Below are 25,705 nucleotides of genomic sequence, written 5' to 3'. Positions count from 1 at the left end.
CAGGAGTCAGGAAGCGAGAGGTTACGTAAAAAGTTTCGTTTGATCTTTGACGAAAAAATTAGTGGACCTCCTCAAGTACAAAATGAGGCTAAACTGGGTCGCTCCCCTCTTCGTCAAGAATAAACACTGGATGCGAGAATAAGCAGAGTGAAAGTAAAAGAAAAAGAAGAAAACGAAGTGCTTTACGTCACTCTAAATGTGTAAAATATTACTGCAAAGATATCCGTACCACCTTTCATCCTCTCCTAACTAAGAGGTAAAAAAAAAAAAAAAACAACAACAAAGTCCTCTGCAGGAAAAGGTTTAGGTAAAACAGTTTATAAGTGCGGTGTCAGGGTGTTCCAACGGCATGTTCGCCAGCCCAAGGTTGTAACACCATCGCGAACAGGGAGTGCATGGTGGTATGGGTATAGGTGTAGGTACACTTTTGGAAAGAAACTCGTGCTACGGTGGCCTGCAAGAGAGAGTTTCAAGGCTGGTCGTTCTTGTACGTGACTCGACGAGGGTAATAAGGTGGCGCTGCTAGGCTCGGAGCACCATGAGCCAACCTAAACTAACCTGCAGCCCCCGCTAGCTGGCGGGTGTGCAAAGTCGCAGATGTCTTTTGATTTATACGGACGACAGTTTGCGAGAGAGGCAAAGGTGCCTGTGTATGTATGCCTAGCTGGCCCCTCCTCAACTCCGGAGGAACTTTCACCGGCAGCTATATGCCAGGAAGCGTGGCTTCATGGCCCTTCTGACTGTAATAATTCCTCCCTCTCTCTTTCTCTCTTAGCGAAGACAGGATCGGGTCCTTTGGTAACCACTTACTCGAAGAGCTTGCGTCCCCCCCCCCCCCCCCCCCCGTAGCTATTTCGCCCTTCGAATTAATTTCCTGGTTATTGACGACACGGTCACTAATCACCCGCGGTATAATATCCCCACCTATTCCTTGGCCAATCGGATTCGGAATATCGAAAGGACTCGAGGCAAGTATTATAGGCATTTACCGATTTTCATTGATATCGCGAAACCTGAATACCACACGTCAAGTTTCCTCTCTCCTTTGGGGGTTGCCTGGTTATAGCGACCTGGTTACAGTCTGCACATGCAGAGTAGAGATGTGTTATCCACTTCGAGAGGTCGTCAGGGTAACTTCAATATAAAGTTTAACTAGTTGTACACAGACTTCGCTCTAGACACCCTAGAATCTATAGGTACCCCTTTGCAGGGAGAACCGATCGCGTTCCATCAATATGTCAAGGGTGAACAATACGCTGTTCGACGCAAAAAACACACACCGATACACGACGCAAACGCCAGTGAAATGACGCAGACAAAAAGACCAAAATGGCCGCCACTGAAGCGCAGCTCGAATTTTATTTCAGCCCCGATATCATTTCAACTCCTGAATATTTTTCGAACAGAATATCGGATTGAACAAAAACGACGGCAAGCGAAGTTTGTCCGAAATTTAACACCTTTGACAAGAGCTTAGTTTATAATCAGTTACATCGACAACCGTTGATCCGTTTTTCATTCTCCCCTAACCCGCCACATAAATATCCGTGTGACAAAATATGTCTGCCCCAAGTTGGAAAGGATATGACACGTGGAAGAATCGATGTTGGCCAATGACGCGATTTGATCGCGAGGTTCTCAGGTGTCCCTGGACTGTCAGGGTCACCCGGATCAGGAAGTTTACGAGTCTCGTGCACATTAGGGTTGGAGAATGGCGTCGCGTGCCGGACCGCAAATTGACCACTTTCACATCCCGGTTCGTTGTTTGGCGATCACGTAGTCCTAGGATAAGTTTGAATCCAATTAGCCGACGGACGACGGAAGCTCGGTGAAGATTTTTCACCCTACAAACAAGGCTCGACGGTATCCAACGCTCCGCGGTGTATTACATCGCGAGTAAGAAGACCCTTATCACATCGCATCATCGCAGCTTGTATATTATATTCCCATGCGTATATAGGTATACATTTATACATACAACACACCCCACAAAACTGAAGAGATTGAATAACGAGCTGTATAGTGTGAGATACAATATTTGAGGTAACAAAATTAGTTTACGATCCTCTTTAAACCTACCACCGTCATCGCCTAAGGGTCGTACCTAATTAAATATCAAGAAGAAATAAAAAGAGGGTGGAAAAGGAAGAGACTCACCTGCACCCGCAGGGAAGCCTTGATTTCAACCCCGGGCAAAATAAGGCGCGGAGGGGGGAGGATGAAAGAAGGGAAAATCCGAGCAACCAAAGTATGTGTGTAATGAAAACAAGGCAGGCTCCAGAGAGTGGAGAGTAAAAATTCAAAAACGGGACATGGAGAGGAAGAGAGAGTGGGAGAGGCTGAGTGGGTGATGGAGGGGGGGGGGGGGGGGGGGGGGGTGAAGACAGCCATTGATCTCTTCGGTTCTCTATCTCTCTCTATCTCTCTCTCTCTCTCTTTCTGTTTCGCCGCGGAAAGAATAAACACAAAAGGCATAGTCCACTCGGTCGTTAATGCCTCGGCGAGGGATGTAATGCGTGTGCCGGTGGAAGGACAGGCAGGCACCCCATATATCTGGTGCGTATGATGAATAAAGAAGATAAATTATGCACCCTGACTGGTACGCGTTCCTGTCCGACCGACCGGCCGGCCTGCTGCCGGGCTGTTTACGCTTGTCAAGGGGGTGAGACGACGCGATTTGAGTGGAAAACCGAGGGACCCTCGGAGGAGAAGGACGACGAGATACGCGGTGTTATGTACGCAGGGCAAAGGCACTCGTCGCGGTTCCGATGCTTCCTGTCCCTGCGGCGAATGGAAAAACCACAGGAGGCTCCATTAGCCTAAATTGGCTGCTTAAACCGCGCGGTCCGGCTTTCCCCCGACCGATATACATACATATACATATGCATATTACATATATACATATATGTATATACGTACCTACGTACGCGCACTTTTATCCCGCGGCGATTGTCTTCCCGCTTGTATCAAATATAATATTACGTATACATGTATTCGTGACACCTCCGAATGGAAATCCTCCCCTTGCAGATGGCGAGAGATTTTTTGAATTACCGTTCGCGTGTCGAATGTAGAAAATAAATACATACAAATTTGTACGTAAAGATAAGGATGAAGGGAGGAATGAGAGAAGAAAAAAAAAAAAAAAAAAAACAGCACAAATAACAAATTTCTATACCTGCAGTCATACGAAAGAGAATAGTAATAAATGTCAACAACAAAGGTTCGCCGCCCCTGGCGGTTTGTTTCCGCGTCGTTGCAGTCCTACAAAATATTTGGCTCGGACATTTGAGGTGTGAATTGGCACCCGTTAAATTGAATTGTTCCGAGATTGGTTTTTTTTCTTCTTTTGACAGCGTTATACATGTAAAGCAGTAACCTGGTAACGCGGAAACGTCATCGGTAAAAAAAAATGTGGCACAAGCCAGAGAGGAAACACACAAATTGTTTTGCATTTGTCTAACTTTGCTTTTCTTTTTTTTTTTTTTTTTCTTTTTTTTGGGGCGAGGTGGGGGACGGGAGGTTTCGGACCTTCATATTTTGTTGTGCAAAAACTTTTCACAAATGTTAAAATTCTTAAAGCTCAAGTCTAAGGGGCTTTTCTTCGTTTCATGTTTATACACTTCATCCTATATTTCTTGAAATTTTTTAAATTCTTCCCCTCCCTCTCATTCTCTCGCCGCGAATTTAAGGCAACGCGGTTTTCAACTTTACCACGCGACAACCTTCAGACCTCAACCTCGGTGCCATCTTTTTAATGTACCTTTAAAATCTCGCAGAAAACTTCCACCCCAGCGCTATTCCTACGTATAAAACGACCCCGTATATTATGTACCCGAGAGTTCATATTCCATATTAGCAAACTAAATACAATCCCGTAATACCTAACTCATGGGGAACCAAGAAACAGACGGATAGATAATTTTGTATTTTTTTTTGCCTTCAAGATACGCACACACTCACACGCGGTGAGATGAAACGTGATATTTATACACTTTTTGGTTGCGTAGAAAAATTGGAGAAGGACGAAATGGAAAAACGTCTCAATTTTTAATACAATCGTCTATATCAACGGACAAATGATTGATTTATGATTTTCACCGTCCGAGTATACACAATATATATTTATATACGTATATTGTACGTAACAGATACCGATATACTCGTGTCATACATGAGGGTGGAACAAAAAAAAAAAGTATATTTTCGGCCAATAAAAATTTTTGCATGTTTCTACATGGGGTGGAAGTGAGCTGCAACGTGGCAATTTCGTTTTATAGCGACCAATTTGACGCTCGCAGAATTTCGCAGGGAAATCGTTGAATTTATCGATTCGATGTTGTAGATGGGTAGATAGATAGGCATGTATATACCTGTATGGCAGAATGAGGGTCATCGACTTGAGCCTGATTTACTAACGGCTAAATACTAGTCAAAGTCACAAGTACAGAAAAGTTATAAACTCTTTCATGTTTTGTAGTTACTAGAAGATTCTAGTAAAATGAGTTTCGTTAGAACGTTTCGAATATAGTTGGTATTATAGTGAAACATGATAAAAGTAAACATGCAGTGCCCTCACAGTTGGCAATGCTACATTTTCCAGTTACAGCAACGTTTGATCCGCTTCTTTTGTATACTAATGTTTTTCAGTTAAATCAAGCCACAAAATTAATTTATTGCTACACTAACGTTAAAATTATCGCAAAAGTTACAAGTGGCCATAATCAGAAAAAACAGTGACACATAGTAAATTTTCTGAATACTGCTAGAAAAATTATTATCATTTTCTACCCCTGAACTATATTTTTCGATGATATTGAGAAATCTAGCTAATAGAAGACTGGATAGTAAGCATTACTAAAAATTTTTCACAGCGTATATACAAACGTTATACTGAATTCAAGTATTTTCCTTATCTTCGGGATAAAAAAGAGTGAAAACAATGACAATTGCAGCCTTGTAAATAGGACGTAAGAGCGGAGGCTAGAGAAAAGGAGAAACGTTGTCACTGTTCATCTGTGAAATTTATCCGGCTTGCATTTGACAATACCGAAGAGTAAAATTGACTTGGCATAAACGATAAGATATTACAGAAACAGTCGGCTGATTGTGAGAAATGGATGAGGTTGCGATTCATTTATCACCTGTGGTTTATTCGTAATTAATTAATATTTATGAAACGTTTGTTAACTTATCACTCCTCATTTCAAACGCTCATCGCAGTTAGGAAGCTTTATATACAGGGTGTTTCCAAATAAACGCCGTAGTATGTTGGGTTGCCTACCGCTGTGGGGAACAAATATCGGTAAAACAAACGGCTTCTTTTACCGATATTTATTCCCCCCAACGTTAGGCAAACTAACACAGTGCGGCTTTTGCTTGTGAAAACATCCTCGATATATATTTAATTCTATATAATTATCAAAATTGATTATTAGTAACAATGATTAATTCGCCAAAATCGCAGGAATACTAGAAGAGTCATTTTTTTTTTTTTAAATATTAACTATATTTTTCAAATGGTGTCATATTCTTCTGTTATGCTTTGAAACATGCTAAGAGGGGTATAAAATTAAAAATAGCGATTTCGATATTATCCGCAACGGCCCATTATGTACATACATCTATAACACATGCATAGAGGTTTGACAGGGAAAGGAGGTCTCGTTTGGCAAGGATCATCCCCGATGCCCGATGTTATCAGGGTTTAGGCTAACCCCTTCCACGATCAATTTGTTGAAATGAAAGGGTAATTTTTTGGCAATTCCATGGGGCCGGCAGACCATTTGCTTCCACTGCATGCCAGGGAGTCCGGTTGGGTTCCTCGATCGAAATGGAAGCTCACGCGATATCATAATTAAAAGTTAGGAAGCACCTCGTTGCTGCTGGCCGCCACCGAACTCACTCATTTCCCCGGGTTATCCAAAATTAGATCGTTAATTATCCGGATAACCTAATGATTCTTGAATACCCACAAATTGATGTACATACATATTTACATAAATACCTACATAATGCATATCTATATATATGTATACATGTCTGTGTGTGTGTGTGTGTAACACGCCCGCACGTGTAACTCAACCTTGAGGGGGTAACAGTCGTTTTTTCTTTATCTTATATACACTTTTTCACCAAATAACGTGCAGGATATAAAGTGTAATAGAGCTTATCCGGCTGCGTTCGTCTGTACCGTCTTGCGAGTATTAAGTTACGAATCGATCACGATTATCAACTGTCCAGGCTTACCACTAATTTTGGATTTGGATATTCTCAAAGTTTTTCAAGTCTTCGAGGGCAAAAATTGTTATATTCAACATACGTACCTCGTGTCTTTTGAAATTATAGCAACGCAGGAAGAACGTTGATCAATCGTTGCTAAATATATTTATTTGATATAATTTCATTTTTGTTCCGGTTGACATTGAATCATGCATTTCGAAAACTTTGACGAAACTTTTCGACGATTTTTCCAAATAAAAAAACAGTCCCTCACTATTACAGATGCAATGTTTTGGACCGTTATTTCTATTCTACCAAAACCTAAACATGCTTCAGTTACGGGAAGCAATATCCTCGCGTCCACCTGTCGACTGTAGTGGAAACTAAATTCTGTGATGTCAAATCAAGTATCGCGCGTAAAATAAGCATATAACTCGTACAGAAGTATTTTTCTCCTTTACTAAGTTCTTAGTCTGCATGAAAAATGTCTGCCATTAACCAAACGCCAAAGGTAAACACTATCGGAGATTTAATTAATGAGGCCTGCGCTGCTATCGCGCAGACACACGAAAATATCGTTTTACATGTTCCACGATTGGCGTGTACTTTACACTTTCAAAGGTGCATGAGACTTACAGTCGGCTCTGAAAAGTGCTGAAAGACAAACGTTAAGAGACAGAAGTTCAAAAGGTATGACTGAAGCTATTCCAGTAACATCTAGCTGAAAAAAAGTCCGCGAGTTGCAGCAAAAAATGTACATTCTACTATTGATTTCGGTGAACAATCGCTGTTGCTTTTCTGATTCTGATTTTTTCTTCTGTATCACAAGGTCTCGGTCATTTCGATGAAACTTAATAAACGTCAGTACCTTTTCTCGATCTTTGTTTCGTCAAATTTGTAACCTGGCTGCAGATCCCTGTAATATCATCATATTGAAGTTAGTAACGTTATCGTAACGATTCTGGCTAAGGAAAAACCGTTATTTCGCCATTTTGGAATTGTCTGAAATTCAGTAGACCGTAATGAAACAAAATACACTCATATTTCAAAATCTCAGTTCCTTCAAAATCACTGTAAAATTAAGAAAATAGTGATTCTTTCCCCAATGTTTCGTTACGATAACGTTACTAACTTCAACCTCGTGCAAATATTACATCCTAAAACTTGTACGAAGAATGCATTAGTAGGGATGGAGGCGTATCGAATGATTGCAAGATAAACAATTTGAGCGTAATGTAAATTGATCCCTGCAAATCTATCACGTTTTCTAAGAATGTACCTATACGAAGGCTACGTTTAGTTGCAAGAGGTATTTTTGCCTGGGTTACGAAAGACCGGCAAAAGCTCTGAAAGCGCGTGAGTTTAACCAGTGAGGCGAATGCTCGTGTCCACAAAGCCGGCAGCTGATGTCATTTCTCTCTCTCTCTCTCCCTCTCCCTCTCTCTGCGTCTCTCAGTCGTCCAAAGCATGCTTCATGGTTACGCGAAATTTCCCGTTTGACATCTCAGAAACTTTTAATTAAACTCCCGCCGCTGCCGGTGGTGGTGGTGGTGATGGTGATGCTCCTCCTGCTGCCGCCACTGCTGGTCCGACTAGCACACCGACCACCGTCACTAGCGGTGCTTATGACGCTGACACTGCCTCTGCAGGCAGTCGTGTCGTTAGCGCCGATGACGCAACGTTCCGCGGGACTTGCCAGCCAACCGGCAAATGCAGGTGAGCTCGATTATTTGATGGAGAAGCAGCGAGCTAGGATCGGCACTAAACCGTTTCGGAGTAACGTCGGTATTTTTCTTTCTTTTTGTGTCTCCTTTTCTCAAGCGGAAGAAGGTCCAAACGTTACTTTGTACCAAATTCTAAAATTCCTGTGCGATATCTCTCGACCATTTAATTCACGTTGGGAAGCCCAGCCGTCTCACATTTTTTTTTTTCTTTGTGGCTTTTTATTTATGAAACTACTTTTTTGGTAACAACTGCCGAGTTTTTTGGTTCCGCATGATCCCTGAAATATTTCTAAGTCTAAAGATAAAAATGTATTCATTTGTTTATATTAAACATAGCACGTATGAACAAATGGTCGAAATTCGTACTGTTCCACGAAAAAAGCATTTTCTGCTGATCTACCATGAAAATCCGAATGTCTGTTTTTACACAAATTCGATACGAACTAAAAAAAATTTACAAAATTTTTCTTTTGGTTTCTATTTGTCCGCTATATTGTATCCGCCATTTTGAATTTTTGAATTTCGAGTTCAGGTTCGTAATCAGCGACCCCTAAGGAAAAATGTATCCACGAAAGGGTTAAAAGGTTACTCGCCCGTATGGTCTGGCACAAATAAAATCGCACAGGAGTTCATATTTCACCGGATAATATTTATTAATGAATAATAGGCTCTCACATTTTTTTCACATTAGGCGTCTCGTTACCAACTAACGCCGGTTGGCGTCAGCCATGGAAAGTTGATTATTTAGAGAGGACGTGACATACACACATGTGTCTAACTTGTCCCATCGGACCTTGGTCTAAATATTTTGCATTCCGGTTACAACATCTGTACTTTGGTATGCCTTTTTTATGTTTTGTTTATGACACAAACTAGTTCAAGGTTCGGACCTTGTTTCAGAGAAAACGAAAAGAATGGTACACTAATTCGAGACTGTTCAATCTACCGAAAAAAAAGAAAACCGAGGGTTAACGATGCGAATTACGCTTCGCCAAGAGATAGGCAATCAGAGTTACATCTTACAGGCGGCAAGTACCGGAGATGTGACTTAAGTTGCCTATCTACCGGCGAAGCGTCGTTCGCATCGTTAAACCCGAAGGAATTCCCCCGGTAGGGTTTACTGTTAATCTTAATTTTCCCCGTTCAATAATAAATCGATCCGAGGATAATTTTTTTACGCCCTATTCAATCGCTGGCTGCAATAGACTTTAAATATATCCACACGCAGTAGGTACACGCAAGTGTAATTAGTTCAATTTCCGTGTTAATCCCACCGCTGCCACTAGGTAATTAACCTCGGCGTTTAATTCTCGTCCGATTCATTAACGACGCTCTGGTCAAAGGAGGGTGCGAGAAATTGAAAAAATACCGACCCGATTAGCGGCCTCGAGGACTCTGCTCTCAGGCCGGTTGGACGTCCATTACGAAATGGGATCGGCCTCATTTTTCAACGGGTATCTACCGCGTCCCCGAATCTCATCCTGCAGGTCGCCATTCTCAGCGCAAGATATACCGAATCGTCATTAACAATTTCCCGCCGTCTTTCTACGCGCCGAGGTAAAAATTTCGGGTAGGAAAAAAAATTGAATCCTCTATATGTAGGTGAAATGGTGAACATGAAAGGTTGTCGATATTCGAATGGAAAAACATGTTATTGAGAGCAACATCGATAAGCTGCAGATTCAAAAAAATAACTAGAAAATCTGACGTGTTTTGTCGCGATGGTTATTAAATAAGTAATTTGTTAATGTCAGAAATAAATGTATCCTGCCAAAATAAAAACCGACAAGCTTGACTGACTAAACGATTCTCTTGTTGTATATAAAGTCGAATTCCCGTCGCAAAACATTGATACGATGAACCTGATATTTCAGCGTCAAAATTTACCAACAGGGCGGAAACTTGATGTTGAAAAGAGAGAGAGAGAGGGAGAGAGAAAGTTAGGTGAAACAAAGGAGAAATAATCGAATCAAACGGTGAAAAATCGTATTTTCTATGTCAATCAATTAAAAAAGTTGGTGATAGATTGTGAGAGAGGGTGTTATGAGCGTTGGTGGGGTGAGAAATCGAGATAAAAAATAACAATGAATCGATAGAGGTCGAAATCGAGGCGGGAATTTTTTCACCCCGTCCTTTCGGCTGTCTCTAAGGGTTATCCTGAGGGACTAAGTCCCTCGGTTCTCGGTAGCGATATCCGTATCGGGTTCTCGTTCTACGACGTTACAGAGAGAACAAAATCGCAGGATTGATCTCCGCAGAGGAGAAAGGATTGCGGAGAAACAGTTAATGGTGTCCCCCCCTTTTTTTTTTCTTTTTGTACGTTGGATGAAAACTCGAATTTTCACTTCTTTTCTTCTCCACTTTTGCATCCCCCTCCTCAGTTATCCACGCGCAATTTACCGAGTTCAAAGTAAAAGCTATGTAACAACAATACACCTGCGCATCATACCCAGAGAGGGGGGGAAAAAAAGCACAGGGTGAAGAATCTTTTTTTCTTTTCTTTTCTTTTTTTTTCCTTTTTTCTCACCCTCCATTTTTTTTTCCTCCTCTTTCCGCAAAAAATATGCAGGTACGTGTTAAGGGTGGATGGTGTACGAGAGAGGATTTAAACGAAGGGTAGATATTTCGGCTACGAAGGACAAAACGAAACGTGCAGAAATAAAGGAAGCGTAACGGAGCGAGCGGGCGGACAGACGGGGGGGGGGGGGGGGGGGGGCGTTTAATCGAGGAGGAACAAACCGCCTCCGTTATTTCTGCTTTTATCGAAGTTATGTATCTGTATATACGTGTATATACATATATATATATATAAATGTACATTATTGTATCTAACGTAGCTACAGGCGCGTATCGCGTCGGAGTTAGGCGAAGGGAAATTAATGGAGTTTAAGGACGAATCGACTGGACCGTTTGAATCAAAAGTTAGGAGGAGATAAAAAAAAAAAAAAAACCGTTTGAAAAATCTACGGCTATGTTATTCGGGCGCGAACACGAATAGAACGACATCCTTACCGCTCGGTAAACATTTATTTCAGCAAATTCGAATAACGCAAATTAAAATTGCAATAATTTGAGAAGAGGTTTTACCATTGCAACGTTCAAAATTGTCAACCTGTGACATTTTTGATCCGGTGATTTCAATGATTTTCGACTGATTGACGCGAATGACGTTGCTGGAGATTTTTTTAACACTTTTCCTCCTCTTACCTCAATTCGAAATTACAGTGTTTTCAAAAATGGCGCTCTTTTATACGATCGAAACCAAAGTGTGAAAAATTTTGTAAAAATACGAAAACACGCGAAATTCACATTCAAGTATGCTCAGTGTTTTCCGTCAATTTTTCAAACTTCTTCGAACCGACAGACAAGCAGCTCAATTGTAAACACTATCATTTCCCAAAGTTTGAAACAATTTCACCAACCCGGAAAGAAGAGAATTGTAAAATAAAATTGGATAAAAGTGTCGAAGTATTACACGGCCATCTATACTGTGGGATTCGCGAGAAATTTTTTTTTATTCTTCTCTATACTTCTTCCTTTCTGTCTTCTTTCCACTACCCCCTCCCTACCCCATCCCCCCATCCGTTATCTTTCTTGCCTCGGATTCAGGGAGAATCGGGATGATCGACTCTGTCGAAGCTTTCGGAGAATCGCGGAGACCTTCTTCCTTCCTTCCTTCCTTCCTTCCTTCCTTCCTGTCTTACTTCCCCTTATACTTATACACGTTTTCGTTCGATTCTGACTTTGCTAAATGAAATCCCCTTTGCAAGAGGGGAGCACGAAAATCGAGCAATATTTAACAGCGATTTTTATGGCATCAGATCGATTGAGTAGCCAATCAGGTGTGATGATATTACCGTTTCATTATACGATTTATTCTACGTCCTAAAACTCCCCTCCGTATTTCACCCTCCGTACCTCTTTTACTCTCTTCCTTTCATCCCCCTCTTTCTCTCTCTCTCTCTCTCTCTCTCTCCCTCTTTTACACACACTCACACACACGCAAACTTACTTTCTCTCCAGCTATCTATCTTCCCATTTATCCACGTCTTCCTCTCACGACGTGATGCAATAATATCCCCCCCCCCCCCCCCCCCCCTCGCCACATGTATATATATACATGTACATGTATACATATATATATATACCCTGTCAATGATAACCCTGCACCCCCGTCCCATTCCCATTCATATTCCGTATACGCGATCGAAAAATATAACCTGAACGATCGTGTATAAGGTGAAAACATAAATCAAGTGCGTCGCCATATGCAGCAGAAGCAGAAGCAGGAGCAGCAGCAGCAACAGTAGCAATCAGCCTTTATTCTGAATTTTCATATCGAATCTTGATACAGTAACTTCAGATAATTGAGGGGCATTTTTACTTTTTTATTAAAACTAAAAATTGCGAATTTTACAGATAATTGAATTTCAGTGTTTTCGCCATATAACAGATACATCTTAACGTACGTGTGACGTCACAACTATCGCGTTCACAATCCATCGTGGGAACAAGGTATAATTGTAGTGCAATTTCAGAAAGTTGAAATAAAAGAATACGCGGCGCAATTATTTTTTCCTCATCGGCTGTTTGAGTCGATAAAAATAAAAACAAATAAAATTTAAACAGTATTTGGCCCGATTATGAAATTGACGACAATGAGGAATCAATTTGGAACCCTGCCTTAAAATCTTTACAAACCGCGAATATTATACGCGTTCAATTATTAATTAACCATCGTCAATAGAAATCGCTTGTATTTTCAGCGTTGGTATAGGTTAGGTTAGATTAGGTTAGCTTAGGTTAGGTTAGGTTTCAAAATTCTCAGAGCAAAAAGCTCGAGCGGCGCTTTAGAGGACTCTGAACCAACTCTCTGAGAAAATTCAAATTCAAACCGAAACTGAAGAAGCGGTGCGCGAAAGGCTTCATCCGTTCGTTCCTTAACTCCGACCGCGAGATACGCGAAAGGCTTCGCCTCTCAACGGGGGTTTTAGTGTTTTTCTCAAGGGGATTCGCCCGGAATGCACGTTTTATGATAATCTCAGGGTGCGGGAAGGCGAACGCGAATGCGGCCTTCTCCGTACTCCGTGACAAACGCTTGTAAATTTCATCCCTCCGCGAAACAGGCGAGTCCAAAAGATCTATGGAGAGATCCTGCTCTTCTCTCGTCTCGAAAAGAAGACGAGGCTTAAGTTGGTAACTTTGTCGTAACGAAACATCGGGGAAAAAAAAAGAAAACACTATTTTCTTAATATTACTATGATTTTGAAGGAACTAAGATCTCGAAATACGAATGTGCTTTGTTTTATTACGGTTTACTGACTTTTAGACAACTCCAAAATCGCGAAATAACGATTTTTCCTCAGCATGCTATCGTTGCTATAATGTAACCAACTTCAATATGTTAAAAGAACAGCGAAGAGCTTGAAAATTACTAATATCGATTTCCAGTGATTTCTGTCGATCTTCATCCCATCGTGAAGTCATTTCCATTGAGTTTCAACGTCACCACTGACTTCTAATGATTTCCACAAGAGTTCTGGGCGATTTTCAACGATTTCCATATCAAAGGAAAATACTAAAAATCGCTTGAAATCACTCGGTGAACTAAAAATTAACTGTAATAATGTTTATGAATTGGCACCGGTTAGCATATTTTATCGCAAAACTAGCAACGATTTTCATGATTTTTAACACTTTAGAACACGCTATTCTTGTCACTAATTTCATATTATTTCAAGTGATCTCGAATGATTTCAGGGGGCGGGGTTTAAGTTCCTAAAGCGCCTAAGTCCAAATTATTTGGTGGTGAAACTTAAAGTAGAGTAATCAAACCTTTACGAAACAACAAAGTTTCCAATGTCGGAAACACGACGGCTCAAAGTTCCGAAATTCAAGATTCCGAAAATTCAAGTTACGATATAGCTAAGTTCCGAAAAGTAAACTTCCGACAGAGCAAAATTCCGGAACGTAAAGTTTCCGTAGAGTAACATTCCGAAAATTAAAATATACTCACACGGCGTAGTCTACTCAACGAGTGGGTGTAAAAGATCAGAAGAACCGAAAATCAGAATGACCAGAATTTCGAACGTAAAAATATCAAAAATCCAAAACAAAGAAACCTCAAAGTGGTGAAATTTCACCAAACCAGAAATCCACGGAACTGAAAATCTTCGATCACTCGGAATTTCGATGTTTCAGGTTTTTAAATTTTCTCATTCTCGGAACTTTGACTTGTCGAAGTTACGCCCTTTCGGAACATGGAGCGTCGGGTTTCGGACCATTTGAAACTTTGACGTTTCATCAAAGTTTGATTTCTTTGCTTCAAGTTTCGCCGCGAAAATATTCGGAATTTGGCGCTTTCGGAATTTTTTAAATTCAGAATTTCAACCCCGTCCCAATCTCAGTTGCGTCGATAGATTCCACGTCGTATATTTCAAAAATAATTTTGGGTGTTCAAGTTCCTTAGATTACCAATTTAATTTCCAGCTGTTAACTTTATGAATTTATTGAGGAGTAAATGGCCCCTCGCACATTTTATTTACACTTCGTAGTTCGAGGGAATTCTCTCTCTTTCTACTCAGGCTTCATGCTATAAGTTCCGTTGATTTTCGGATTTCGTATTAATTAACTTCTGGCTCCACCCCCCTTCCCACAACTGATGGGAACTTCCCCCTACCTGTTCAACGGTTCACCCCTTTCTGACCTCAAACCTCAACCCCGTAAAGGGCTCAGGGTTTTTGCCTCCCCCTCCTCCTTCCGTCAAGATCAAGGTGCCAATCCGCAAACCCTTCCTCACCTCAAGAAGGCGCGTTCAACGTCTAAAGACACTTTCCGGCACGATCTGCAACGACTTAATCAGGATAGAAAAGAGACGAGCGCAACCCCTGCAACCCCAGGTTTTAACCCCTCGTGCGGAGTGTTTAGAAATTTGATCGTGCGTCGATCGTACGGATTAAGCTGTGCTTTCCGACTCTGACATTTGTGTACACGTTAGCCGAGTGGTTTGAACTTGACATACAAATTATTTTTTTTATTTTTTTATTCTATCTTCTCCCTTTCCGTTCTCAACACCATGCACAGTCGTTTAATGTACGTATTTAATGTAATTATACATAATTCTCACACGCCAATCACACTCGCGCTGCTCGACGACAAGCGAGCATTTTCTAATTTGCGTCACTTCAATCTTAATTAATGGGTTCATCACACTGCAGTACCACGATGATAATGATGATGATGATGATGATAAATCACTTTTCGAAACTTTGACAAGTTTATACCTTGAACAATTATATGGCTCACTGGCTGACTTCTGCAGATGAAAACCGATAGTACCTAACTCCAACGATTTTTCTTCCTTTATTTATGTTTCCTCTTCACTGTCGACGAAATATAACCGAATAATTTTTCGCCCGTCGCGTGAGAAAGTAAGCGAGATTGAGAAAAGGAACCTAACCTAACCTAACCTAACCTAACTTGACCTAATCCAACCTAAATATATACGTAAAAATTTGCTTCGAAAAATTCTGTACACGTGTTACACGTAAGTATAATCGCAGTGAAACCATGTTATTTTGCAAGAAGAATGAAAAAACCTAACCTAACCTAACCTAATCCGAACATGTACGCAGAAATTTGCTTCGAAAAATTCTGTACACGTGTTACACGTAAGTATAATCGCATAGACACTACGTTATTTTCTAAGAAAGATGAAAAAACCTAACCTAACCTAATTCAAACTAACGTAATCTAATATAACCTCAACTTGTACGTAAAAAATTGCTTCGAAAAATTCTGTACACGTGTTACACGTAAGTATAATCGCAGTGAAACCATGTTATTTTTCAAGAAGAATGAAAAAACCTAACCTAACCTAACCTAATCCGAACATGTACGCAGAAATTTGCTTCGAAAAATTCTGTACACGTGTTACACGTAAGTATAATCGCATAGACACTACGTTATTTTCTAAGAAAGATGAAAAAACCTAACCTAACCTAATTCAAACTAACGTAATCTAATATAACCTCAACTTGTACGTAAAAAATTGCTTCGAAAAATTCTGTACACGTGTTACACGTAAGTATAATCGCAGTGAAACCATGTTATTTTTCAAGAAGAATGAAAAAACCTAACCTAACCTAACCTAATCCGAACATGTACGCAGAAATTTGCTTCGAAAAATTCTGTACACGTGTTACACGTAAGTACAATCGCAGAGAAAGTACGTTGTTTTCCAAGAAAGATGAAACGAAGGAAAAAACGAGATAAGACAGAACAACAATTGTGGGTAAATGGAGCTGGTATATGCCTATATAAGGGAACGATGGACCGGAGACACACGTAAGGCTGAAATCGATATTCCTTGTACCTACGCAATTTCGGTGTGCTCCTCTTTCCCTCTTCTCCCGCACCTCCGATCCTTCTCTCTCTCTCTCTCTCTCTCGCTCTCTCTCATCCCTAATCGCTTCGTGAAATTCAATTTCGCTGTACCGACAGCCAGGAACCGCCGCAGTCGCCACCCCATCGTGCCGGGTGGTTGTCAGGCTGGAATTTACCCGTCGTTAAGTATCGACGGTATTAATGACTCCGTGGATTAAGAATCACTAATTGAAAATACGCAAGACTGACGGGGCTATTCGCGGATCATCATAGCCTGATTGAAAACTACGGTTGATATCGGTTATTACGAATTCTATAAAACTTCGATGACTTGTCCATCATCCTCTTCATATTGTCGATCAGTAAAGGTAAAGAAAGAAGAAGAAGAAGAAGAAGATGAAAAGAAAAAAAAATAATAACCAAGGATCATCCCGTCATTTAGAAATCCTAAATTAAAATCCACCCCTCAAACAGATCAGAAGTTTTAAACTTTCAGATTGTTTGATTCAGTACAGAGGAAAAATTTTCGACATTCGTTACAAGTCGAAGGGAAAAAATTAATCAATTTAAAAAAAAAAAACACACACACACACACGTTCCTAGTGAGATTTAGGAAAAAAAAAGCATTTCAATTGACATTAGCTATTCTTTGAGCGTGTGAAAAGCAGCAATTTTCACCAACCGTACGAATGTTGATAAAATATCGTCGGCATTTAAAGTTTATTCTATGATACTAGGTCATACAGTAAATATAATTTGTAACTGCAAAGTATATGGAAAATGTAGCGGTAAGAAGTTGTAATGGAATGGAAGCAAGACCGCGATTTCCAGCGGGATCGTGTCGCACATCTAGGCGAGTCTGTGCAGCATTTCACTTCAAAGTAGAAACCATCCGGAGTTAATTTAATAATCGCATAAACTTGGTTTATCAACCTTCAAACGCACCCCTCGGTGTATCCTGCGGGGATCCGGGTTATCTATTCGCAGTGATTAATTGGGGGTTATTTATTGCCAGAGAACGTGTTTCGGAGTCGTTTCCTTGACGCGACTGATTAAGCCATGACCACTGTGTACGAAACGAAGAGAAAAACGACCCGACGCCCACCTTCCAAGGATATTATATTTTTTTCAAAAAAAAAAAGAAAACAAACCACAATAATCCCTTGGGTCCCTTGTGTACGGTAAAAAAAAAATATATATATATATAAAGGGAGAGAAAAGTATATCTGCAAGGTCCATTCCTCGGCTGAAGGGGATCTCGAGTGTCGTTAACTTGCCCTTCGAAATTATTTATAGTCCTTGGAGGAAAATTTACGCACCACTATTTCCTCCTCGACAAATCCTCTATACAGGTATCTGTAAGACGCGTTGACGGGATTTCACGATGAACGAATCCGACGGGAAATTTTTAATCGACATCATAGCTAGGTACTCACCAAATACGCGACCAGCCGCTACAGCTCGAACTAAGATCCAGATAAAATAGGCATAAATAAGTTGTCCATTTTTCCAGAGATCCATGACGAGGTCGTATTTTCGGTTGAAACGATCGCCGACTAGTTTCGAAATCCTCGGTCAATCGGCACTGGGTATAAAAAAAAACAATAAAAAAACTAAACCAACTTCACTCGCGTAAAAACCTTCGTCGAGACTTAGGGCGTCCAAATTTACCGAACTGATCCTCGATCATGAACATAAAGACGTTAGAGAGATCCATCGGCAAATCTCAGCTTCATAAAGTGTACGTACATCAAGTTTTCATCTCTACTGCATGAGACAGTCAATTTTTTTCAGTTATAATCACATTTTCATCCCCCCAACCCTTCGGTCACATCCCTCTATTTATCATCCATACATCTGTGCTCCTCTCACTCTATTTATTTTATACCCACGTTGCGTAGATGATTCGATTAGTCGCGAACGGTTATACCTACATTGATACGGACACTGTATAAAATTACACCCAACACGCGATCCTCATCCGATGAAATTGTACGAAATACGAAACTAGAAAAGCAATTAGCCAAAACCGTGGATCACCGTAGAAGGAGAACCGCACTGTAATTCGCGCCAAGATTTGACGAACAATTTTACTACGTTACAGCATCACTGACACTTCGTAACTGAATGTTACCACTGTAAGAAACCACAGCGTCACAGTTTCAACGTATCTGTCAAAGCTGGTTCATCGGTTGAAACTGTTTTGAAATAGTGTTCCATCGATGGTTACCAGTCGTGTAACGAATAACAAGAGTGTGCCTCAACAGACCAGAGAGTGAGAGAGAGACTTTATCAATAGTTTGACAAGTTGTTGAAATTCACCCTGCAAGTATTATTACAAATTACCTAACACCTTGTCCCGCAGACAATCCATCAAACCATAAGTTGTAAACATTCACAATCAATGAATCAGACGTTGTACTCTGAATAAAACGACGCACGGGGAGAGTGAAGACTCTCATGGGATCTGGCGATGGATAAAATGACGACACTCCTCGTCATGTTGATTGGTTCCAACTGGGTAAAAAGTCTGTTTCGTGCAGGTCCTCCTAAGTTCGAGGTGGTCTGATTTAAAAGTGATAACAACAGAGAGCATCTTTCATCACTCGCGAATACGATTAGATAAGGGCTTGACGTCGAGGGTGAAAACCCGTCGACGACATCTCGGTTAGGATGAAACTTTCACCGATCTACGATTCCGCGAATTCGTGGTTTCGGTGAGAGGGCAAAGTCGCGCACGAAGTTATTCGCGGCGATGCGCGTCCCGCAGAATCACGACTCACACTGGCGGGCCATCGAGCGTCAGGAATACCCTGACTACCCCCACCGTCTCCATCGGCAAACTACCCCTTCCGTCTGCAAGGGTCCTTACCATAGGACCGATAGCGCACGCGTCGATACAGATTCGCGACGAAGGTCATGGAAATTGGGATGTGAAATACTGTCGAAATTTTCTTCTTTTTGACGTCTTTCGCCATTAAAACCATTCCAAGTCCAAAATCAAAACGAAGAGGATTTTAATCATTGGCTTCAACTTCAGGGGAGGGAAACGACGTTTCGGTTGATAAAGTTACACATGATTAAATTAACCCGTTCAGTCCTTCGGAGAAACGTTAGAAATTTAATAACAATCTATGTGTAGGTGTTTTCAGTCCAAGTCACAGTTCGCAAATCCAGTCGGCCCAACGCAAATAAATGCGAATAACGGGGCTAAATCGGTGGTGAATTATTAAACTCATAGTCTACAACGTGTGTATAGATGTATAGTACGTACACACTGACGTGCATTTACGGGAGTATTGTTAGTGGGAGAGCTTCTGGCGAACCGCAGTATCTCCATTTCGAACTGAACTCGAGCGAAATGAAGATTCTTGAGATTTCTACCGCCTTGTAATGTTTGATCGTGATAATAATTCCAACAAGAAGTAGTTGAATAAGTGATTCTGGTATTTTATATTCAAAGTGAAATCGATGTGCAATGAAACTATCGTTGGCGACTTTTAACCACATGGACGAATTTATATCCGACAATTCTTACACCCGCAGTTCAAACTTGCCGTTCCTTACGCAACCATGCGTTGATATTGTAAATTGGAAATCGGTTTAAGCATGACAAATACGAATGACTAGACTAACCTGCACGATGCTGCGTAAGGACATGTGTATGTATGCAATAAAAATTTCCTCAACCTGGATGGTGCGGAGCGATAACGTATCGTAAACGATGCTCGAAAGAGATTCGGCAATTTCACGTCGACGAGAGATGTGTATGCGTGTATGTATGATATATACGATTGACAATAACCCTGCGTCGAGTCGCGTGATACAGACGTTCCTTCTTTCGTTCGACTGGGAATGAAATCCCATTTCAAATAGCTCTACGTCATCTTCCTCGCCCCATTCCCCAGCCATTGTACCATAACGCGCAAAAATGTGCTTCTCCGAAGATCCGTGGGTACCTTGAATAGGTTATTACATGGTCCCGTTCCACAACAAAATTCATCATCAAAGCCACGAATTGACGCAATAGAGAGCGCAGTTGCCTTCCAGTCTTCCTTAAATCTCGTTTTCCTATGAACCGAACCGAATCTAGCATCAAGACTCCAAAACTTCACTTTCCTAGTCCTTTCACTCAACACCCTAAACTCTGACCTCAACCATGGACATAACCTCAACATCTTTCTTCTATAACTATACCGAACATCTCGCTAATTGGAAGATAGTTTCACAAGTAGAGGCGACCAAGGTGTGACTACGACCTTCCTCGTAGGTATTATCAGCGTCTCGGATTGGAATTTGAACCCTGATTGGAATCAATAAGCCAACACCGCGTCAAAGACAGTCGTCAAATGATCGGACGAAACGACGATAAACGAACTTTTGGATTCAACAGACTAGACATGATTCACCTAACGCTGAAGGATGGTTAAATTCCAATTGTCAAACATAGCGAAGGTCTTTCTTACACAATTAGTCATGCACTATGAACCGAGCTACACGTCCTTCACCTCTGTTACGGACAGCGATGGGCAGCGGTTAGAGAGGCTTCTACAGGAGGCCAAAGCCGTTCTGGACTGGTTTGACGGTGGGTTTGGTGATGGTTGCGGTTTTCAACGGAGAGTAAAACGACGGCACAGAAGCTTCATACCCGCGGCCTTAGTGAGGAGAATGTTGCGGGCTTCGGGACGCACTCTCGCAAGGGGGTTAAGCTTTCATTTTACATTCAAGGCATCGTAAGCCGGACTCAGAGGAACAGGCAATAGACAATCGTCTTAGTGCGTGCGAGCCTAACCGAGACCAGTGAAGCCGACGGGCGTTCACTTGCAGGCTATGCATGAATGAAAAGCTAACCTGGACGTCGGATGAATACCACGATATGGAGGGTGCGAAACGACATGGCTCGGTGTCTATACACCGAAGGAACGATCCAATTCCTTTTAAACATTCAAATGTTAATGTATTTCGCATGTTTCTTTTCAAACCAATACTTGTACATTCCCTGCATCCTAAACGATAAAACATTAACGTTATAAGATAATTCTCGGTAGTAATCCAAATTTCATACTCAGTCGGTCTGGTTCTTACGTAATTGTTTGAAATGAAATGTGATTACTTGGTGAGACCAAAAGTCTCAGACGTTCTTCATTTCCGTCCGTTTTTTCTCCCCCAAGACAAGTTTCTTCATATTCTTTTCAATCCAATGTAAATATATCAATTGATCTTTTAAAACCCTTGGAAACGAATTGCAATCCCAATACGCATATGTAAGACTTTTATCCCGCTAGATTTTTGCACGTCGGAATTGGGAAACCGTGGGGCCCAAAGTGTTTGACAAAATAGATTCGACGGAACCACCCTGTGTGTACAGCCGTATAATTGCATTGCTACGCTTTAACGATCTCAAACGATTCTCACCCCCCCCCCCCCCCCCCGCGGATACTGGGGTGCCTATATTTTGGGTGTAATTTCCAAGTTTACGACGCCATTACTATTCGTCCCTCGCGACCATCGCATCGCGGGGGCCACCAAAAGCCAAGGTGACCCGACGTATCCCACAGAGGTGAACCTGCTCACCAGCGTAACCTCAGCCCTCTTTTATCGAATCAACGATCCTCTTCTAGTGTAGGTATATGATACTTTATATGTATATCTTGTAAACGCCTCCGCGACCTTCTCTCATTCTAATTTCACCCTCGCAAGGATTTATCAAAGGTACCGCTTCCTTATGTACGCGGATGTACATCCTGTGACATTATCGTGAAAAGACCAAAAAAAATAATAACGATATTATAGCTGCAAACAATATGAAACCTATCAGAGGTCATTGCAAGAATGAATTGAGGAAAATTTCTAGTTTTGGTTGCTATTGTAGCCCTTGACTTGCTTCATTTTATTTGACGTTGACGTTGAGCCCTCGCTTGACTGAAACAACTAGTAAAGTAATGAAACGTGTTGAACGTTATTTATATATATTACATATTAAAAAATGTAATCACATCGAATAGTTATTTGTACACCACCATTTCTTGTAATTCCACAACAATATTAGAACCGATATATTATGACGATACTCATTTTACTCGACATTTCTACTAACTACAGGCGAATGAAAATTTTTCTCATAGCCAGTGTGACAGCCTGTTTTCTCCCTCTCCGTTTCTTCATCATTTCAAATTTGATACAATTCATACATAATCGTCGTAGCTTATCATATATCATGCGAAAGAATAGACAACAGTGCATGCTGCAGCTCTAAAATGCATGAGTACTTCAAAGTTTAGCTGTAAAGTGGAATTAAGTGTAGTTTGCGGTATACCGTTTAGCTACGATTTTACACGAGATGCCAAAACAGCTGTGACACCATTACATTCACAGTTATTTTGCCTTTCCACCGACTTAAAAACCGCTTAACTTAGCATAATTCGTTTCGAATCTTCCCGCCTGCCTGCTTTCCTGTCTCTCCGCCAGTGCGCGTTGTTTCTCAGAAACAAAACTAACTACCCAGGGAATAATAAGAACAATAAGAAATAAAATAACAAATTAATGAATAACAACAAGATGTGAAACATAAGAAAAAAGAAGGAAATAAAAACAGAGAGGAGAGAATTAAGTTGAAGGAAAGATAAAAAAATTCAATGAACAAAAATGGTAAGGAACCGTGAGCGCCGGGAAAGGATATTGAATTTGTATCGTGTGTAATGTAAAAATAAGAACGATTTAACCAATGCACAGGTACTTTGTATCTAGAACATGATCAATCCCCGCTTCCAAAGCCACAATTCGTCAAGTATGTGAGTTGAATCGAAATGAATTTTGACAGTTTATCTCTTCTGCTCGTTTCCGTGTATTTCTCATTCCCTACAAAGTAATCATTACTTTCAACGAATAATAAAAGAGAAATTATTATTATCAGGTAGGCAGTAGATGATGTTTTTCCACGAATCAGTGTGTGGTACAAAGCGTAATACTCGGGTATTTTATACCTAACGTAACGCTGCAGTGTTATTTAATGAAAAATGTTTAATCTCGTTGAAGGGGAAGCGGAGATAGGAGGGTTAAAAAATAAAAATAATAATTTCTTTCATATTATTTCAATGAGATAAACATTCAGCTTCGCGTGCCGGTGAAAATTGCGAGAATAAAAATTCTTCGAATATCTTCCTTACATGTTTATCTATATAATTAGTGTAACTTAATGTACGTTAAATGTACAGTTAAAAAATGCATTGACATTTTTGCATTAATATTGAAGAGAAAAGAAAAAACCCAGCGAATCGTAAGTAATCAATGTAATAACAATCTAGTCTATATGCGTAGCCAACTTCGTAATAATATTACTAGCATGGTAGCCAGAGTGACCGATGCGTACCTAATAAATCGCGTCTGCACCGTAAGCCAGGTCTTCTTAGGGTGTGTTCCGAAATTAGCTCATAGTGCTGTCAACAATATTTCATCTCCGTTGCGCTGCCAAGTTCGCGACTAGCTCTGCCTCTATCCTAGGGAACTTTTAGCGCTGCCAGCTACTTTCGGAACGCATTCTCAATAGCCGAAAGGTTATGGTTGTTTGTCAGTTGTCAACCGTTCGATAGCAGGAGGGAATTTGTACTCGTCAGTGAAAGCTTACTTCAGGCTAAAAGCATGGATGTCAGCCAATCAAAATTAAGGAAATTGAAACGCGTGGGCTACGAGCAGATCTTTTGAAAAAAACCTCTCGATGTAAGCACAATATATGTTTGTACCTAATATAAAAATGTTCTTGCAGTTCCTTCCGCAATTTCCTTTTTTTTCAGATTCTCCCTGACTTCTTTCGCGACGATTAAATTCTCTTGATCGCATGGTGCCGCCCGCACCCGTTCCGCACAAAACGGTTCCACAGGTTTCAAACAAGACAATTACGAAAGGGTGCGCGATTGCCCGCCGCTTTATTTGCATACGCTTGCCATCTTTCTCACCCCCTCACCTCCCTCCCTCGTTCTCTCTCTCTCTCTCTCTTGCTCTCTCCCTCTCTCTCTCTCTCGCTCTCTCCCTCTTTTCCGCACCCCTATTCGTCGACCCATGCAGAAGTCGAGTGAGCGAAATTGCTATTGGTTAGACCAAATTAGCGGCTATGCGATAAGTGCGAGTAGGTTTGTGTAATAGACGAAGAACCGGAAGTTTCTTTTCCAGGTTTTTTTTTCTGATTTTCAACAACGATCGAGATGATTTTACTTCCCAGTCGACAATTACTGCGGTACCTTCTCTGTACCGCACCTTACCGACGAGCAATTACCATAAGAGAACTTGACATGCTTAAATCATAGTTTTAAGATCCATATCGATTTATATGCAGTTACTATCTGAGTCTGCAATGGTCTTGCACCAACAATCTGCATACAATATATTATATTACCCGTTATTTCGCTAGCGAGCTTACATTTGTGTAACGCTATGGAGTATAGATAATTTTCACATTTAACTTTACATATTAAATCTCAACCCACACGTAGACCGCACAGTCGATAATCGAAATTCGCAAAACTCACGTTCATGAACATCGCTGACCTAACCCAAGAAACGTGGAAAAAGAAAGGATGACCAGTTCTCTAAGTATCGTTTTCAGAACTGAGAAAAACATTCATACAACTAAGTATCTTGTCAGTACTGCGCCGATTGGTCTCGTCAAGACCAATCGTCTTGCACTAACATAGCAAAAAACCAATCAAGAGTCTTTCCAAGGCTCCCACTATTCAAGATCCTTTTCAAACCAGACTGTTAAAACAGAGAATCATTTTAGACACCAGACGGAATAGAACTATATTAAACACAGAATCAATTAAGACAATTCAAACAATTCAGAACACATCGAAATTACGAACAGTGCACGTCATTTTAATTTAAGAAACGCTCATACTTGGAAGCTTCGAACTTTAGCATAATTAGCGTGGTTCCATTAGTGAATCACATAAGTGAATAAAATCATTGTAAAACCGAACCTTAAAAATCGATTATCGAAAGAACCTCTTATTCTTAATAATCGTATATTTAAATTAAAGTGTTGTGTAAAAATAATTATTTCAATCACGCATAGTGATGGTTGGCACGACCCACAACAACATAATTCCAGATTGAGGCAGGCTGAACGAGAAATCAATACGAGCAGATCATCGAAGTTCGTGAACCTGGACACCACAAGGTCTGTAAATTGAGCTTAAGTCGAGAGTCAGACATTGAATAAAAAATTTCTCGAGACATTCGTCCCAGAACGTAGTAAAAATAAGATCTTTTCTATATGGCGGATGCTGGACTGCAATGTCTTCAAAAAATTTTTACACGTCAAAATTGTCACTGCAATGCTTATAATACATTATACATACATACGTACATACATACATAAG

At 40.7% G+C, this 25,705-nt stretch overlaps 1 protein-coding gene across 3 annotated transcripts in view; it reads right to left on the bottom strand.

The window, feature by feature from the left end:
- The window catches only part of LOC107219709 (tyrosine-protein phosphatase 99A), a 330,930-nt gene extending 313,063 nt beyond the window's left edge, over positions 1-17,867 (bottom strand). For all 3 annotated transcript variants that reach the window (XM_046739670.1, XM_015658025.2, XM_046739671.1), the window contains exon 1: positions 17,768-17,867. In XM_046739670.1, coding sequence (XP_046595626.1) covers positions 17,768-17,852 — 85 coding nt within the window. In that variant the 5' untranslated portion in view covers positions 17,853-17,867. The remainder of the gene's footprint in view (positions 1-17,767) is intronic.
- Between the last annotated feature and the right edge of the window lie 7,838 nt (positions 17,868-25,705).

Source organism: Neodiprion lecontei, chromosome 5 (genome assembly GCF_021901455.1).
Source record: "Neodiprion lecontei isolate iyNeoLeco1 chromosome 5, iyNeoLeco1.1, whole genome shotgun sequence".
Taxonomy (NCBI): domain Eukaryota; kingdom Metazoa; phylum Arthropoda; class Insecta; order Hymenoptera; family Diprionidae; genus Neodiprion; species Neodiprion lecontei.
This window is presented reverse-complemented; position numbering and strand designations above follow the sequence as displayed.